Genomic DNA, 19,778 nt, shown 5'->3' with positions numbered 1-19,778 from the left:
AATTGTGTACTCTTGACGTATACACTTAAAAGTATGCAATTCCATAGCATTTGTGGAAATATAAGACAGTCTTGATTGATTTTAGTAGTTGGCAGAGTGGCAGATTAATTTTTTCTTTCCCTCCTGTAAGTATTTGTGCTTACTGGTCTTTCGTGGGTGTTAAAGCTTGCAGTGTTACGGGTCAGGTTTCATGAACTGTTTTGAACTATCAGATAAAATACTACTTAGTGACACTGACAGGTCACAACTTGCACTTAAGTTTTTAATTTTCAATAAGCATAATTTTTTTCGAAACTGTACTATCTTACTGTACAATATAATTGGTGTAAAATATTCAGGTAAATATTTATTTAAGAGTAGACAGCTTAATTGAATCTCTTACAAACGGCAAATGTATTGATGGTTAAAACTGACAGCATCTGGCAGTCATTTCAGCAGGTGTTTGTATGAGGATATTAACACTACACACACATTCCTCCAAATATGTTTATTGACTTTTATACTTATACCGTCAACAAATGCAATTATAATGCTTCTATTGATGTTACTAGATGCAGTAGCTGATACTGTTACCCTTTAAAATAGTGGGTTTTTTTCAAAATATTTTGGAGGCAGTGAGGTTCTGTATTGTAGAATTGATTTTTCCACTTATAAGCAGGCATATATCTGTCATGCCAGTGTGTTGGTTTTTTTAGGGGAGGCTTTTCAAAATTCAGCTCTTGAAGTTCTTCTGCGTTCCGAGTGCCTTGCTTGCTCAGGGAAGGGTAACGCATTTCCTGAAGGCTGCACTCCTTTGAGGAGTACTGATGTGAAAGCTAGGCCTGTAGCTGGGTTGCTCCGTTCGGAGCTTACGGTGGAGCATCTGGAAGGCTAAAAGCAAGCACCGAGGCTATTCTGTAACAGATTGCTTAAGACTTTCAGGTTTCCTGGTAGTTACTGTCAAGTGAAACACTACACAGGCCACATTTAGAAAAATATTACCAATCGCCGTTATTTTTGAAATGTTAGAAATCTATGTGGAGGCCGGTCAGCCCCTCAGAAGTGTGACAAAACCTGCTAGTAGAGAAAGAAGTCATTAACTCACCCGGCTCTCGTTATCCTTCTATAGCCAGCACATTACCTGTGCGCAATTAGCAGGTTTGCAGCAGGGTCAGGCCAGAGGCTCTTGGTTCCTGAAGCACTCCTCTTTCCCAGTGAGTGCCGCCGTCCCGTGTGTCCCGCGAGCACCGTCGCTGGGTGTGATGTCCGCCGCCGTCCTGTGTGTCCCGCGAGCACCGTCGCTGGGTGTGATGTCCACCGCCGTCCCGTGTGTCCCGTGAGCACCGTCGCTGGGTGTGATGTCCGCCGCCGTCCCGTGTGTCCCGCGAGCACACCACCACCTGGGCACGTGCCTGCAGGCCAGTGCTGCTCAGCAGTGATGGGCTCCTGGGCGCCCTTCCGCTTCCCGAGCGCTCTGTGGATTCGTGCTCCCCCCCTGCCCTTTCCTCATCTTCCTCACCATTCGGATGGAAGAAGGGAAGTTTTTAATTCTTTTGATACCTGCTGTGAATCTGAGTGAATGTATGCATGTCTCTTGGTGTCATCTGTGCCAGAAAAGTGATCTTTGAGCGGGACTCCTGCCATCCTCCTAAATCCACAGCAAGAAAATGAATACATTGCTGCTTAGCCAGTCTTTCAGTGTTCCAGTCAAACTGACCTTTACTTTCCTTTTCCCCCACAGGCTTCTGCCTTCTCTTTCCAGCAGTAATATGTTTTGTCCTTAGTGGCATCCACTGGTTTACTTCTAAGGACCTGACCTGGGGGTTGTCTCTGCCCTTTTCATCGCCTACCAAGGGATCAAAATTCTCTGCTTTGAGGGGATTTTTTTCTTCCTCTGTCTTCTTTGCTCATTATGCTGTTGCTGTGTTTTATGTGGCAGTTTTGAGCTATAGTACGGACTGTCCGGAACAGGGGGAAAACTCCAGCCGTTCTGACAGTCACGTTGTATCTTCAGCGCAAAATAGGGGAACAGGTTCAAGGCAAGATACTCTAGATCCCTGAGGAGCATGCTTCTGGGGGATATTAGCAACAGAAATCACAATTACTGTAGCTGATCTTAAGTAGAAATGGGGAGCACAAGGTATGTCTGAGTACGCTTTGGTGTTTTGCTATGAGTGCCTTGCTGCTCGTGGTGGCTGCTGAATTCCTCCTGGCAGAGCCCACTGCAGACCTGCAGCTCCTTTGCGGCTCTGGTGTGCAAGGGAAGGCTGGGAACACTCCTGTAGCAGCTTCTCTCTCCCACCTGCCGATATCTTGTTAAATTGCCAGGGTATTTGCAATCAGAGATGAAAAGAAACAGGTAAAACTAGGCAACTGAATAGTGAGTATGCAGTGGGTCTGCTCTGGGGTCAGAAACGTCTTGCAGGTGCATGATGGCAATGTTGGGCCAGATGCTCCTCCACTGGAAAATGCTCTGCAGGTCGTTTATCAATATCCTTTAGGTTTTTTGCATAATGCATATATACTTAGCCATAATACATAAATACTTAGCCTTCACAGATAGAGGAGTATTCAGATGCTTACGAGGTGTGTTGTGTAAGTAGCAGACAGGGAGAGTGAGCTGAAATACGGAGGTCGCTCTGTTTTAAAAAGCGGTGGGTTTTTTTGATAGTCGTTTCACAGTTCACTTCTGTCCTTAGAAACCTGCGCTGTTGCTGCAGAAGGGGGTGGTGGCTCTTCCCAGTCGTGTGGTCTCGTCCCTTCCTCATGGCTGTGCAGAGCTGGACCAGCTGCTGCGCTGGCGAAAGGCTAACCGTGGAGGTGGTACTCACAGGGTTAGTTTCCAGGTGGATTAATGAGCTGATGACACTCTCTTAGATTGCCCTGAGCTGACTGTTTGAAGCTGAACACATACCACCAGCTAATTTTGTTTTTACCAGCTTCTGTCCTCTATTTAGATGTCCTGGCAGTGTTGTGATCTGTTCATGATACGTGGCAAAGTTGGCAATTTATAGATACCTGCTAAAGTAGAAGAAAAACTGGGACAAGAAAGGAGCAGGAGGACACTGAAATAGCTTTTTCTTCAGAATTTTGTTGGTTTGCTGTCACTGATGTGGCAAATAGGGCTATGATGGCATGCATAATCCTATATAAATGCAGTGTTTTGTAATTTATGTTAAAAAAAAAAACAACCAACCACCAAACAAAAAGCCAACAACAAAAAACACCACCACCACCAAAAACCCACCAAACACAAAACCCTTAGGAAAATCATCAGATTAAAATCTTGAAATGTAAGGGAATCTTTAGACCTTTTAAAATTGCTTTTCTTTGTTTTTTTAAAGAGAGTGGTTTAATATTTGAAGGGTAGGGTGTTCCATGGTGGGCTGTTTTGGGGTTTTGTGTCGTGGGTTTTTGTGTTTTACATCAGTCTCTCTTCATGCTAATATACTCAGGAAAAGTGCTTACTTTACAGTATTTCTTTTTTGGCTATCACTTCTACATCATGTTTTACCCAGTTTAAAAATGAAAAAGCAGTTAAAAAGAAGTCCAAAATTATTTTCTCACAGTTAAGAATCTGCAGAAAGTATACCTCTTAAGTGGAGCTGGGCTGCAGCTTATTTTCTAAAGATGGCTTTTGCTCTGGCCTTTCTTAAATTCTTCTAACTTTATAATGTGATGCTAGTTGTAGGGTGTGCAGTGATAAGTTTCCTTGCTTGTTTCAAGGATGTTCAATAAATGTATGAACACAGAAGATTGAAACTCATGAATTAATAACCCTTAAAATTATGCTCATCAAGCTTTCTGTGTTTTTTTGGTTTTTTTAAGTGGCAGGGAGAAAATATACTCTTACTTTTCTAAGTATAATTTAGGCAAACAGAATGTATGTGTTTAAAACTACCTTTTTTACTGAAGGATTTGTAGTCTGGCCTGGGCTATTGCTGAAATGTTTGAGAAAAATCTGCCTTGAGTTTTGTACTAAATGCCATGTTTACCAAAGGATTTCTTGATAACATCTGGTTAATAATTGAAATTTCACTGTTCCTCGTTATGCTGATAGTGTTAGGTGAAACATTTGAGGTAATGAGGTGATAGAATTAGCGCAGTGAATTATATGCTTGCAGAGAAACAGAAAGCCTAGGGTTTTGTGGTTTTGTTGGTTGCTTTTAAGCAGTTTTTGGTATAGCTGGTGTTTACATATGGAAAACATAAGTTACTTCATGTGTATGTTCTCATGTAACTTTATGCCATGTGTATTCTGAAGTTCTCTGTGCTCTAGCACTTCATCCCCAGCCTCCTGACTGGATGTACTGTGAAAATTTCTGCAGCATTTTTCTGGCGTAAAACAAAACTACAGTTCCAATAAGCAAATTGCCTTTTTTTGTGTGTGTGTGTTGACAGATGATGATGTACCTGCAGATATGGTTGCAGAAGAATCAGGTCCTGGTGCACAAAATAGTCCATACCAACTTCGCAGAAAAACTCTTCTACCTAAAAGAACAGCTTGCCCTACAAAGAGCAGTATGGAGGTAACTTCTGTTTTCAATTGTAAAGTAAAGATTACTGTTTTAAGAATACAGAGCTAACTGATCGTTTTCATAAATTGCCTAATGACTCAACTAATTCTTATTAATTTCATTAAAGGGTGCCTCCACTTCAGCTACTGAAAACTTCGGTCACAGAGCCAAACGTGCTCGAGTATCTGGAAAATCCCAGGATTTATCAGGTAATAACTTTTTGTACGGAATAGGTGGTAGTGGGATCGGTGGAATCATTTTGAGTTCACACACACACACGCCACCCCCAAGCTTATTTTTCCTGTCTTGTTTTCCAACTAAGGAACAGTAGTGAAAACACAACTGCAGACTTGTTCTGAACTTCAAATTTGGAAGCATGATTTTAATCTGATTTTTTTTTTTTTTTTTAGAGTCTGGTCCTTCAGTCTTCCTGCTTCACTGCAGGCATGTTGGTTTGGGGGTTGTTTTTGTTTTTTTCTGTTTTTTTATTCTCAGAGCACTGCATAGTTGTATCCAAGCTACTGTTAGAAGTAGTAATGCTGTGATAGTGCAGTGCTCTGTCGAGGCTTATTTACCATTTCTCATATCGATGTATTGTTCCACTATATTGTTTAGAGGTAGTGTTGGTATGTCATTACAGCACTTCGTTGTGGAGAGAGGGAGTGTTTATAAAAAATACACATATACCTGCATGTATGTATTTCATACACATCTACAGTATATGTATGTTGTATAACACATTCATGCAATACATCTGTGTGTAACTACATTGTATGTTTATGTGTGTGTGTTCTATTTGGCACACATATCCTGCTTGTTCTTTTTTCTACGTCATTTTTCAGTGTCTCTCTTTCTACCCCTTTTTGTCTCCTGACACGCTTTTTAGTTCCAGGGGATCTGCTGTCACTTTTCCCTGGAAAATCAACACCAGTGCTTGCCAACTCTCCTTGATGTGGTTTCTGTTGCTTTTCTTGGGGTTTTTTTTTAGTCCGTGTCTCCCTTAACATAGTGAATTAAAACTGAGCAGCTGGCTAGCACAAGGCTTTGGTCCATTTTCATTGTTTCTGTTGAAGTCTGCTCTATCTGGCTTCTCACCTTCTCCACAGTGTATATTTCATCTTTCAAGTCCTCTGTCTCTTTCTTTCTCCCCGTTTTATTCTCATCCTCCTCTGATTAACTCTTTTAATTTCAGCAGCTGTTTAAGAATTATTTAACCTCAGACTTATACACTTGAAATAGCCAGAACAAACTGAACATCAGCCTGTGTCATCTACTTCCAGTTTCATTTCCTGATTTGATATCTGAAGCCTTGTGCAAAGTCATCTTGTTATAATCTCAGCTTCTCTTGCCAGTTCGTAATTTCTCCTTCAAGGTCATTCAGTTTTGACGCGTTCCTCATTACACTTTTACTTGCCTCCTTGCTTTAGTGAAGGTATGTAACTTTAGTCAAGTCCTGTGGTACAAATTGCAGCATGAATGATGCTAATTTCCAAAGGAATTCTCCACACTTTCACTGCACATTCCTTTTGTTACATTCTTGAGTTCATGTGGGGAAAGTATGGGGATTGTGGAGGCTTCTCCAGCGTGGAATTATCAGAGGAATTGTAAACAATGATTTTCTAATTGTACTTTTAATACTGTATTCAAACCAGTTGCAATCTAACGAGGGAGTGTCCTTCTCTATCCATTTTGTATTTACCTCTTTCCCGGTATGGATAATGGTTAGTTTTTATTTTCCCCATTGAGTTTTTGAAATATTCCTCCAGATTTGTACAAGCATTGACTGCGGTGAGATTTCTTTAGGGTTTTTTCCCTGGTTTTTGTTAGCCTAGGTAATGATAGCTGTTGTGACTGAGTTGTAAGCATGAGACTTTCTGGATTGTCATCAGTGAAGATTGTATAATGTCTTCTGGAACATATAGTTGTTTATTTTAGAAATGTAGATGAAATGAAGGCATGGGACTAGAAACATAGGAAGATGTCTTGGTGGAGAACCATTCCTTCTTGTATGGACCTGAGGGAAATCTGCCAGAGATGGAAACTTTAATTGACTGGCATTTCTCCTTACAACTGGAGTGGAGCCATTAGTGTGAAAAACAGAAGACTATTCCTTATTTTAATACCGATTTCAGAAGTAGTGGTGCCGAGAGAAGGCTGCTATTTCAAATTGTAAGAAAGAAAAGAAAATTGGGCTTAGATACTGTCAAGAAGAACACATTAGACTTTTGAAATATTGACATGGTTCTTTTTCTGTTATTTGTAAATCTGTCCTCCGGTGGACAATGAGTTCTTCAATCCTGAGGTGGAAAGATTAGTGAATATACAAAAATTTTGATGAGAAAGCTACACATAATAGAAAATATGTAAATATTTTTTCACTCAAACTCTTGTAAGTAGAAAACCAAAACATGAAGAAACAAAAAATTTAGATAAGGAAAAAGTTATGATGGGGCTGTGCTGCTTGCATCACAATTGACTGGTGCGTTTGATTGACATCTGTGGAAAATATTTACAGCTTTTAGATCTTACTGATATAAATATTTGTATCGTATGCTAATATAATACTTACTGATTTACAGAAAGGTTTAAATTCAGCATATTCTGACTGTTGCTTTTACATTACCTGAACTGTAAATGTACGCTACTGTTTACTGGGATATTTCAGTCTTCAGTACTCCTTGTCTCCTCATGTCATTTTAATCCAGGGTTTTAATCATTTGACATACTCTTCCTTTTTGTTTATTACTGCGTAGGTTTTTTCCTTTCTTGCTTTAAGATCACTATATTTGCATAGCTATTACTGGCTATTGTTGCTGACTTTTAATACTCTGGAAGACCAGTTCAGGGACAATTAAGGTCTCTTTTCACTGACCTACAGAGTTGCAGTAGATACTGAGACTCTAGGCTACTGCATTGCTTGTTGGTGGTTCCATACATTAGGTACATGCACAGCTTGTAGTTCACAGAACTTAATGCCTATTTAAATTTACTCTTGACTTTTCCTGTTGATTTAAAGGATATTTTTCCAAGAACACAACATAATATGTTTTCTGACATATTTCAACTTCTTAACAAGAAAATATTTTTACTAAAGGCCTCCTTAAGGAACAAAAGCTATGTTTCTCCACTAAAATGGACAGAAACGTATCTGTACAAGATATAATTTACAACTCAAGATTCATGAGATAGTGTTCTTGGTGTCTGTACGAAGAAGGTAATTCACTTTCGGGCAGATTTCCCTGCCCTTTGTCTTGGTATTACTGTACTAGTTTCTGTCTATTAAATGATCAAAATTGAAACTGAATTAGCTTCATGTATATCCTGTGGAAACAAAATGGCATAACGAGCTGTGTTTCTACATTTTCAGTTGTCTAATATATTAACACTTTATTAAAATCATAAATAGTTCAACTGACAGCTTATGTTAGGGCAAAGATAAAGATTGGTGATGACCTCTTGCACTACTTATTTTTGTCTCTTTTTAACACTTACTTGGAAAACTGACAGTTTCTTAAGAGCATGCATTTGGTGCTTAACCTTCACTTTGTCAATAGGCACAGAACCGTCAGGAGCAGCAGCACACCAGCCTTTCTGATTTGGTGGCCAGACAAACCTTTAAAACTGTTCTGGCTTATTTTTGTAAACTGGGAGGAAGAACATATTGAATGCATTCTTGCTTTGACAGATTACTGAAAGATACCCTAAATATGAAGTGTGATTTTACGAAACAAAAACATGGAGTTCTTTCTTGAACCCAGAGGATGTTTAAGTCTTCACATTAAGAAGCAAATTAGGTTTTTCAAATTTTACTGAAGAATCCCACCTAGTAATCGCTGTATCAGTGATTTGAGTGGAGAAAAAAAATCTTAAATAAACCCCTTCTTCTTAATTGAGCAGAAGGGCAATATAAATTAAATCTCTCACTTCTGCAGGATTTTGGAATAAGGTTTGGGTAAGGATAGTCAAACCACCTGTAAAATTATCATATTCATTTTTAAGCAGCGCTTAAGTTTCCAAGTAAATATATCCTGAAAAATTGACGGGGATATAGGGTTTATTGTGGCTTTTTTTTCCTTATTTTTTCTTTAATTGGAAGATATTTTTTTTTGACAATTTCTAAGTTGGTCCCTGCCCCATGCAGTGGGGGTACACATCTGGATTTCCACTTTCATTTTGAGATAAGGCCTAGGGAGAAAAATGGGAATATGAACTGTTAAGCAATGGGAGGCACTATACCATGAACTTCCCTCTTCGGTAAAAAATTAATCAAGGTCCTAGTATATAAAAACGTGAAGGCAGAAAAAAATCTGCACGTTGTTTAGGAAAGTAACTGATTGTCTTGGGAAGAAGATCAAATCGCATACCTTGGGGATTTCTGTGTTAAAAGCAGAAGACAGGTTGTGGGGGGCTTGTGAGGATGTACTGCCTTGCATTCTGAACATCACATTTCAACTTGTAAGCCAGCAGAAGAGTGAACCTCCATATCTAACTGGAAAGCTACCAGAAAAAGATGAGTTCAGAAGCAGTGTCCAATTATCCTGTGATGCATTTCAAGGGTAATTAGGACTGTAGAATGAATTGCTGCTGCCTGTTAGATGCAGGAAAGAACCTTTCTATTTCCAGTGGAAAAGGATCTTTTTAAAAACCAGCATTGATCATGTATGTAACTTTTTTTTAGTGATGCCCAGCCATGCTCACCTTATAGACTGCTGGTATATGGTCCCCAGACTTAGGGTTCCCCAAGTGTCTTGAACATAAGACCTTTCCAGACTACTTGGCTTTTTCTTAGTTTTGCTAACTTACTGGCTGCTGAAGTGGGGGGTGGGGGGGTGGGGGTGAGTTTGGTTTTTTGTTTGTGGGTGGCTGGGTGTTTGGTTTTTTTTAATACATTTTTTAATCTGGCCTTAATAATACTGCTGCTGAAGAGAGTATCTTGGCCAGCTTCCGGACATTCTTTCCTGTCTCCTTCCTTGTGCTTATGCTAGCACTTCTGTAGCTTGCTGTGAACTGCAACAAGGAGCTGATCCATAAAAAAATCAGTTTGGAGAAGGATGGGTAAGGATGAAGAGAAAAAAGTTCTGGTTTATTCTGTCCACGATCAGTACTAGCAACCCAAAGGATACTTAGGGACAAATAGCTATGGGCATGTGAAGCGGTGACACTCATCCTTTTTGTACAGCATAGATTTTTGTTGATTAAAGTGGCATGTACGTATACCTTGTGACTGTAAGCTGTGTTACTGTTGAGAGTAGCCATCAGTCAGTTGGGTAAATGCCTGCCTAGCATCTTAGTGGAAATCAGTATTTGTGAATAACCAGGGTGACATTCATACAATGGTGAAACAGGGAACAGGTTCAGGGAAAGTCAGTAATATTTCAGAATTTCTGCTAACTGATCTGACCACAGATGTAAGCTTGACACCCTGGGAAAAAAGCTGTAATTGGTTCTCTCATAGTACACTGGTTCTGGTGATATGGTCTGTAGACCACAGTTTAGCATCTTCATAAAAGCCACAGTTCTGGTCCTTGCAATTCATATCTTCTTTCTCTTCTAGCTAGAGGTAATGTAGTTTTTTGTGCAGCTTGGCCCAGGGAGGACTTGGGGCTTACCTCTTTTTCTTTCTTGTGTGTGTGTGTGTCTGTGTGTTTGTATAATCTCACGTGGACACTATTTTTCAGAATATTATTCCCTCAAATTTAGCAGGTCATCTTTCTGAGGGTCACTTTAGTAGTCTTCCTGTAGTAGCCAAAATCATGATCCTATTGCTCCCTAGGTTCAGATGTTCTAGGAAAAAATGAATAATGCAAGAGGCATTACATGGATGTAATTGTATTATGAATGTAGCAGGAGCTTTTAATGCCTTGCGTACAAATCCTCTGAACTTTGGAAGCTGCTCTGTACAGTTCTGCCTGAGGAAGGATCCCAAAGACAATAACCAAACAAGTGACCTGTGCAGACAGATCTCTGCTGTGAGGTTACCTGCCACAGAAGGGTCTGGTGAGAACACGAGCGACAGCTGGGGGTTTCCTATACGATCTGTTGTATGTAGTGCACGTGTGCCCAGGAGCGGGGGGTTAACGAAGCGCACTCGGCATCTCCACACAATGGTACGGGAATGCCACTTTCTCAAACCTCTCTCAAGAAATACATCTGGCAAGGGTAACGCTTCCTCTGGCTTAGATTTTTCATTTTAAAAGAAAGAGCATGAATGGGAGTTAGTGGAAGGGAGGAGACTTTGGAATTGTTGCTGGCTACTGGTTTCCTGCATCCCAGACATCCCTTCTCCCAGTGTGTTCATTGTGGGAGAACAAGGGAGTTTTACTAGTAGCTCTTCCAGACAGTGACTATTTCTGAGTAAATTTGTGTTTGAAAACATTTGCAGAGATTCTGACTTTGGGGCTGTATTATTATTATTATCCTATGGATAATGTGGGTTAATTGAACCACAGTGAAGCTAATAGCAGTGAGGAGCCAGTATATCTGGAACGTGCACAGTAGCCTACTTAATGTCTGCAGTTGTATGCAGACTGATTCCTCCAGTACAAAAGGTGAACTAAAAAGTTTTGAAAGAGGACTTGAAGCCTGTAACTCCTACCTGACTCCAGAGTCAACTATTTAGCTCTTTTTTTGCCTTTAGATTTAGATGAAAGGAAATTTTTTTTTAAAAAAAAAACAAATTCCTTTGAGATCATTGACATTTTAAATGGGACTCTTTCAAATGGCAAGTTGGTGACCTGTTTTGGTCAGGATTTGGGCTGGTTAAATATGTCGATAATCTCACATAGATTACTGTTTAATAGCAGCACCTGCAGAACAGTATCTTCAGGAGAAGTTGCCGGATGAAGTGGTTCTAAAGATCTTCTCCTACCTGCTGGAGCAGGATCTCTGTAGAGCAGCTTGTGTGTGTAAACGCTTCAGTGAGCTGGCTAATGATCCAATTTTGTGGTAAGTGAAAAGCTATTCCTCATTATCTTGAGAAATGTTGGATGTGCAGCAGGAGATGCCAGTACAATAGAAAAATTGAAATGTTGGTTACAATTAGTTAGATTAAAACCAGTTGTGTTTTAGTATGTCTGGTTTACTTAAGCATTATTTGTTACTTAGGAATATCTGGTTATGTGTTAAACAGTGAAACTTCTGATTCTCTAGTAGTGTAGATACTAGTTAAATAACAGCTCTTTAAAAAAAGATTTTTAAATCTTTTTTTAAATATACCTTCAGTAGCTACTCCTTTCCTTCTTCCCCTCTTCAAAGTTTTTCAGGCTACTGTGGGGATTGTGTTACTTGATGCAGAAGAAACAACACATTTTTTAATATTAGATGCAAGTTTTGTCTAGTGTTAATTAGATTTTTGTGTGTATGTTTATTTCGTTTGATTTTTTGTTTGTTTTGTTTAATGGTTGGATAGTCAGGCTGTTTTCCCTCATGAATCCACCCTACCTCTGGGTTTTTGAGAGCTTGGATAAATGGGATCTAAATTATCTGTAATTTTTATAAGAGAAAAAAAATCACGTTTCTTAGGCTGTTTTTTTAAAAAAGAAAGATTTAAGATTAAAAGAAAAAAAATTGAATATAACATCATTAAAATCCCACCCCCTTCTTTTTTTCCTTACTGTCCTAAAGACAGTTCTGGGGATATCTTGTCAGATGAAGTACACCTTCTGAGATTCAGTGGCATCCAGTAAGTCTGGGCTTAATACCAGCACACTCAGACAGTGCAATTTTTTGTATTCTGGCACTAATAAAAAAATCCAGTTGTGTGCTGTTTCGTTCTTTTTAAGCCACTGTAATCTGTCCACTGATTAACTCTTTTTGAAATACAATGCATCATTTGTTCTCCATGAATGCATTTTTTCAGCCTTTTTTTTGCCAAGGTGAGGAAGAAGTGGTAGCACGCTTTGTCTTAAATTTTCTTATAGTACTAGCTTTTGTAAGTGTTAAGGCAGTGCCGTAGCTGATGTGCAATTAGACTCTGATTCCACACACAGTGTAACTAACTGCTTAAATTTCTTCATGAAAATTACATGTTGAGAACTCTTTGCTTGGATCGTGAAACGCATGTCAAAATTTTTTCTTAGAAAAACAGCAGTCAGTCCAACAGAAAAATTGTTGTGGAAATGTTTTTAAGTGGTTGTTACTGATCTTGGTCAAAATCACTGTCACAGACTGGCAAATGCTTTTGGAAAAAACCCAGTTTCTAACATTTGGCGTTACATTCAAATGAAAGAGTAATCAGAAATACATTAATTTTCTTTTCTGCTTGACATTTCTGCTCAGGAAAAGATTGTATATGGAAGTATTTGAGTACACTCGTCCAATGATGCATCCTGAACCTGGTAAATTTTATCAGATTAATCCAGAAGAATATGAACATCCAAATCCCTGGAAAGAAAGCTTTCAGCAACTGGTAACGATAATATTCATTTATATTCCAATTTAAAGGTGATTTTATAAAAGCAAAAACCTCAACTTCTGAAATGTGGCTGACAATAGTAATTATTTTGGTTTTAAACTTTAAATAAGATGATGGGACTGAGGAGGTGGGAAGAGATATTCCTGTTGTGTTATGCAGTAGGGGAGTATCTGAAGTTATTTCCTGTTTTGAGGCACACTTCAGAGAGACACATCATGGTAAAGTGGAATGCTTGAGCATCCAGCTCTCCTGTCTTGGGTTTGCCTGGTGTTTTGCATCACTGAAATCCCGTGGAAGAGATTGTCATGATCTGTGGCACACAAATAAACTTCAAATATATTGTTGTCGTCATATCTTACTAACCAGTGTGCATGCTACTTATCAGATTCATATGCATCTTCCTCTAGTAAAGCAAACAATATATTGATAATATCACTTAAGCTTAGAGATTTGCAGCTGACATGACTGGAGCTAAACAAGTTAGCTTTAAGGTGTATGATTGGACCTCTAATCCAAAGTGTCAAAGGTGTTGTAAGGATGGCTGGGCATGATATTTGAAGAACGTAAGTAAGGGAAACAGATACTGAGGTGAGTGTATTGTACAGTGCTGTGTGTAATTGGTTCATGAAATTCTGAAGCTTGTTGAGGACAAATCTTTGACTTGGCGTCTTTGTTCAGTACTCACTCAAAAGTGAAGGCGTAGGTTTCTTTTTTCCTTGCCGTATAAATGCAGTTTGTTTTGTGGCAAGCGGCTAGAAAATAAAAAGGTAGAAATTAGAATGCTGTGGAGTGGATAAGGTGTGTGAACATTTTCAGTCACTTCAGAGGCTTCTGGCTGTGGAAGTAGGTTAACCTCTTGGTTTAGTTGATTGCTCTTAGGCTCAGACTAGTTTTGATGTTGCCATTTCAAATTGGTTGCCTGATTTGGGAGGTCAAATATGATCCTTAGTTCCTGGAACAAATGGGTGTCAGCAAATGGCTTATTAATTAGGGGTTTAGTAGGTCTCATCTGTGCATTCAGATCCACCTATCTGCAAGCTTATCATAAAATATCTTTCCTTGTTTCAGTACAAAGGAGCACATGTAAAGCCAGGTTTTGCTGAACACTTCTACAGTAATCCTGCAAGATACAAAGGAAGAGAAAATATGTTGGTATGTTTCTAAAGCTGTTCTTAAGAATATCTATGTATCTTTGCGTGGATATTTCTCTAAACTTGTCCCTTTTCTTCTAGTATTACGATACCATTGAGGATGCTCTTGGTGGAGTTCAGGAAGCTCATTTTGATGGACTTATCTTTGTTCACTCTGGTATATATACTGATGAATGGATATATATAGAATCTCCAATCACCATGATCGGTGCAGGTATTTAAACAGAGATCCTATTTGTCTCCAAATATGATTTGTGTTAATTACACCCTAATTACAAAGATATTATGGTGCATTAAATACCCAGTACAAATGCCAGTCTTTCTGTACAAGTGTCGCCAAATTAACTGATGCTTCAGACTGAGGTACCATTGTCTGCTTGTTAGTTCTTGGAATAATTTATTTATCTCTTCATTTCATTAGGAGAAAAAAACCTGAATTTGTCAGAAAGTATACACTGTTACATGAGTGCAGTTGAAATTTTGAGGTGGTTCTTAGGAAATTTGTGTATATATAACCTATCTCCAGAGTAGAATCCAGCAGTGAGAGCAAGCCCAAATTAGTATCTGTCCCATTTTTTTCAGCATCATAATTCCGTCTCGAGGAAGGAAATGAGAGCATCCAGCAGAAAGATTCTGAGACTGGAGGTTCTTTCTCGGCTTGTCTCCCAACTAGCCCCTCTAAAGGAGAACCTTAATGGAGAAGGAAATATGACTTTCAGAATAGGAATGTTTTAGGAAGTTGATAGAATACACCTGGCTGCAAATTGTGGTGCTTGTGAAGCTATTTGATTTTCTTGACCTACTGTGAATATGCTGATCCCTGGTAGCACATGGCATAGTAAGACTGTCTTACGGTCTGTGGTGACCCAGAAGTGAATTGCCTGCTGCCTGCTTTTTCTGAGATATTGTCTGTGTTGGGTTTTTTTGGGTGGTTGGTTGGGTTTTTTGGGTGGTGAGTTGTTTGTCGTGGGAGTTTTTTATGGTTTTTGGGGGGCTTTGTTTTTTTGTGGGTTTTTTTGTTTGTTTTTTAAAAAGTCCTTTTCAGTTATCTATCTGTTCTGCGTAACAACTGTTTTGTTGTTGAGTGAGCCTGTTCTGGCACTTCTTGCCTGGGTTTTGCAGCCTTGGCAGTGAGAATAGCTTTGAGCAATGCAGTCAGAGTGTTTCCAGCGTTAGTCTTAAAACTTGTCCCTGCAGAGCTGCAAGATGCAGCTGCCTTAGTATGTTAGTTTGTCAGTTCATTACTACGTTTCTGAAGCTAACATCTTGAACATCCCTACTTACAGTGTTTTGGTTTGTGTTGTGGAGCACAAACTGGATTCTTTTTGGATGAGACTAATTAAAGAGATGCGTTCCTAGAATATTCTTACTGCACTCCAGTGGTTGGTGTATGTTCAGTCAGAGGGACCAGGTTAGGACTAGTCCAAAGTCACAGCATCTTCTACCCTTGCTGCCCCACAACAGATGCAGCATGGATGTCTGATCCTCAGCACTATTTCGCTCTGTAGTACCACTCATGTTGCACCGCAGTGCTTGCTAATGCAGACGTGGCCTTAGACAAATGACAAAATACCCCTGGCTTCTGTTTTGGATAGAGGATGGCAGTAATAGATGCCAGTACAAATAGGGCAAGTCATATTCATGGAGTGTTTAAAATCCAGAAGAAACTGGATCAGCCCTGTCCTAAGATAATTTCTCAATTACTTCATGAAACTTGAAACGACATCTTTGATGTCTGGTTAAACTTCTGCATGTTCTCTGGTTCCTTTTAGATTTTGAAAGGCCCTATGCTTTCCCTTGCACTGGAATTAAGTTATTCAGAAAAACAGTTATCTTAACTACAGTTCTTTAAAAGCAAGGGATCTGCATTGTGTATTTTTGTAACACAATAGCTGTCTTGGGGAACAAAATCTCCAGGAGGAATCCAGAAATGCTAGATGTATTTACATTTTCGTTTCTGGCACTGCTGACTTTTTTGCTTCCTCAGACTTTCTCCACTGAATGGTGAGTGACATTGCAGAGGGAGTCAATTTTCATTTGTCTGGAAAAGAAAACAAATTAAAGTGAACCACTAAGCCTTGGAGAACTACCTCTTCTCTGTTCAGTCTGGCATGCTTTTCGGAATGGTAGGATTAAGGCAGTACCAAATCTCGCCGCAGTTCTACTCAAATTTCTTTAATAGTTTCTTCTGCTGACTTCTTCAGAAGGACAGCATTATTAGAAAGGCAGCTTTACATACCTCAAGCTTTTAAGAAGCTTCTGCTTTCTCATATAAGCAACATGTTCTTAGAAAATAGCACCTGGTATTCTAGGTTTGTTGTTCTGTTTAATTTTGGGGTTATTTCTTTCTTTCCTTAAATCTAGGGGAAGGAGTCAGGTTCAGAAGAAAGCCTCTGGATGTGTTACTAGTACTGTGGCTTATCTGAACTGTCAAGTAAGAAGCTAGGGTAGAGGTCCTGTAAGAAAATTGATGCATCTGGTTCAGTGAACAAATAGCTGTGAATTTCTTAAAGGAATTCTACTTTGCATGCTTGGGGAGGGGGGGGGGCAGATCGCTGCATGAATACAAGCCCTCCGTGGAGTGCTCATCTCACTCAAGATGTGAAGTCTCTCATCTTAGTAGCTGGGTTTCAGCATACAGACATATGTCCTGATCTGAGAATCTTCACTGAATATGTGCGTGTTCTGTATTTTAGGAGATACAGCTTTCATTCTTTCACTTTATTTTCCATTTGACATAAACAATGTGCCAGTAAGTGCAAAAGAGATTATTGAAGGATTTTCCAGTCAAGAAAAAAATTAGTAAAGCCAATAAGAATTATTGTGATTTTAAGAGTAGAAAAATCTAAAATGATAAAGATGGTCCTAATTAGGTGTTTTTTAACTTTTAAGTGCAGGAGAACTTCCATATGCCTGAACTCTTCTTTAAGAACCCATTCTGCATCTTTGAATTGAAAACTGTGGTTTAGACCAGTTTAGAGCTGTGTTCTTTACTGTAGACTTTACAGACTGCAAGATCTGAAAGGGCCTCAGCATTTTTTGACTGGTACAATGGAACAAGGTTGCAACTATTTCCTGAAAAATCTGGTTATTCTTCTGTTAATGCCCTGAAAAGTGAAATTGTTTTATTCCTTTTGAGGACTAAAATAATTCCGAGGCAACATCCAGTTAATTTTTAATTCTTTAGGCACTCCATTATTGTAGGCTTTCTGTTAATTTTTTTTCTAAATGGTCTCATCTTGGTCCTTAAACTGAGTGTGAATTCTGATCCCATGGAACACAGCTCCCTTAGACTTCAGCAAACAGACTTCTTGAGAACTGTGTTTTGCTTGATTACAAAATTAGGGGCCGTTTTCTTTTCTTCCCCTTTCTTATGCTGGTTTCTCTCTTCTAAAGCGGTCTAAGCCAAAAGCTGAAATACAGGTATTTCTCTGAGTAATTCTTTTGCGAAGACTTAATAGGATGTGTCACAGGGTTTCTCTGATGAATTTCATAAGAAGCCAATGCTTGAGCTAGTCCCCTTCCCTCCTCAGCCTTTTCCTGGGGGTGGATCTAAACGCAGTGGTGTTAGTAATTGGCATGTTCCATAACGGGCATCCTGGGACCTCCCAAACTCAGAGACCTGTAAAGTAACTCATGTGCTGAGAGGAAAGAGATGTCTGTAGAGAACATCATCCGAGTGCACGGCGAATGCCTCCAAGCACGATTCCACGAATCTCTGCTTTGTTTGACAGTTTCAGAGCATCCATTGTGAAGAGCAATTCCCCCCCTGCCCCTTCCCCAAAGGGAACGCAGTTCTGATATTAATTTATGGCTCTTATTTCCTGTTAAGGGTTCCATTTATTTTCTGGTTTTGGTTCACCTGCAATACCGTGTCATTCTTTCTCAGGGGGTGAGGTATACAGATGTGTGTATGCCAGTGCATTTGCACTGGCAAATCTATATATTTTTATTTCTATATATTATATATAAATGTTACTAGACCACAGAAACGATTTTGTATGATGACACAAATCCTCATCAAAGCCTCTTTTAGTTGTTATCTAGTACTAAGTGAATAGTGGTACGAAGAAGAGCTAGACTACCTTAAAATATTTGCAGCTCTGCAGCAATGAAAACAGAGATCTGGCTTTTAGATAGTGAGAACAGGCTGGATAATGATGTAAATGTTGCTTCATTCTGACTGGCACCTCTCTGCAGAAGTGATAAAGAACAGGACATACCACTTGTCTGTACTAGTGTCAACAGACAGCAGAAAGATCTGCTCATAAGAAATCCTGTGAGTAGGCTCTTCAATAAAATAGAGTTTAAGGCAGATGTCTGGTCACGTTTGTGTGTCTTGAGTTGGGAATGGTTTGAAATTCCTATCAGATAACTTACCTGCTATAATATGTGAAACTTCCATATTTACATTTTGTCTGTTGAGAAGGCTTCTTCTGGCTCGCATATTTAATGCGCAGTTTTGAATCTGACAAAACTGTCTTCCTTGTGTATGCATCATTGAATGTGTACCAACGTAGGGCTGGCGTTACCTTGTACCCCCTCTGCTGGCTGTTACCGCACCAATGTAAACATTTCCTTCCTCTGCATTAGGGGTGAAGAACAGAGCAGAGCCTTGCTGCTCACACAGGAAATCAGCCTGCAGGTTATGGGAGCTGGCAGACAAACCGCTTTGAAACCTTCTGTACATGCTTTCAGAAGTATAGTTTAGTCCAATTTTAGGTGTTCTTCTGAAGCATAATGAGGATATCAATTCAAAACTGAATCTTCCATTTGAGAAGTGTGAGGAGGTCACTCATAGGTCGTGAGCAGATTACTAAGTAGTTGTTTAATTTGGTTCAAATTAGTGATGGAATGTATGTGTTTAGCTTGAATAAAAGGGTTTGGAGTAACAAAATAAATTGTACTTAGTAACAGAATTATAGTGCTTCTGGACTGGTACCCATGTTTAAACTGTTAATTCAGTTCATAATAAGTAGTAGTCAAAAACTAGCTCTGTACAAGAGAAGATTTTTCTCGTGGTACTAGATACTAAATTGGTGCAAGATTGTCTTAGTTAAAGACTGGTTTCTTCATTATCTTTGAAACCTTGTGTTTTAAGATTCTTCTGATGTAAAGAATGTATGTGCCAAGAGTAGTATTCATTTTCCTTCGTTGCTTTGAAGAGAATTCTGTAAATCTTTTGAGGATTTTTTTTTTTTTTGGTGACATAAACTAAGACTCAATTAATGTCTTCTTTACAGCACCTGGAAAAGTAGCAGATAAAGTTATAATAGAAAACACTAGAGATTCCACCTTCGTTTTTATGGAGGGTTCTGAAGATGCCTATGTTGGATATATGACAATCAGGGTAAGATTCTCAAACTTTAGCAGAGCTTTTAATCATTTCATTTTAATGCCTGAGCAATTAAATAAACACTACGCTTCTGTATTGTCTGTCTTTTGCAGTTCAACCCTGATGACAAATCTGCTCAGCACCACAATGCACACCACTGCTTAGAGATTACAGTGAACTGCAGTCCAATTATAGATCACTGTATTATTCGAAGTACTTGTACAGGTTAGTAGGCTTTTTATTGTTTGAAAGTAACACTGTTGAAAGGTACTAAACTAACCAGGACACATGGAAGCAGCACACGAATTATGATCACTATTGACATATTTCAATTTTTGATGCAGGTGTTTAATGCAGGTTTGCAAGCCTTGGAGTGGCATTAT

The 19,778-nt window shown here is 39.1% G+C and overlaps 1 protein-coding gene across 2 annotated transcripts in view; it reads left to right on the top strand.

The window, feature by feature from the left end:
• The window catches only part of FBXO11 (F-box protein 11), a 79,251-nt gene that overhangs the window by 34,601 nt on the left and 24,872 nt on the right, over positions 1 to 19,778 (top strand). Inside the window, exons 2-9 of one of the 2 annotated variants that reach the window (XM_040612398.1) lie at positions 4,381 to 4,508; positions 4,624 to 4,705; positions 11,300 to 11,441; positions 12,774 to 12,903; positions 13,978 to 14,061; positions 14,142 to 14,274; positions 19,304 to 19,410; positions 19,509 to 19,620. In XM_040612398.1, coding sequence (XP_040468332.1) covers positions 4,381 to 4,508; positions 4,624 to 4,705; positions 11,300 to 11,441; positions 12,774 to 12,903; positions 13,978 to 14,061; positions 14,142 to 14,274; positions 19,304 to 19,410; positions 19,509 to 19,620 — 918 coding nt within the window. Of the gene's footprint in view, positions 1 to 4,380; positions 4,509 to 4,623; positions 4,706 to 11,296; positions 11,442 to 12,773; positions 12,904 to 13,977; positions 14,062 to 14,141; positions 14,275 to 19,303; positions 19,411 to 19,508; positions 19,621 to 19,778 lie in introns of both variants that reach the window. The other variant, XM_040612397.1, reaches the window with a different exon arrangement.

This window comes from Falco naumanni, chromosome 12 (assembly GCF_017639655.2).
Source record: "Falco naumanni isolate bFalNau1 chromosome 12, bFalNau1.pat, whole genome shotgun sequence".
Classification (NCBI taxonomy): domain Eukaryota; kingdom Metazoa; phylum Chordata; class Aves; order Falconiformes; family Falconidae; genus Falco; species Falco naumanni.
The sequence above is the reverse complement of the archived record's forward strand: the minus strand, read 5'-3'. Positions and strand labels throughout refer to the sequence as shown.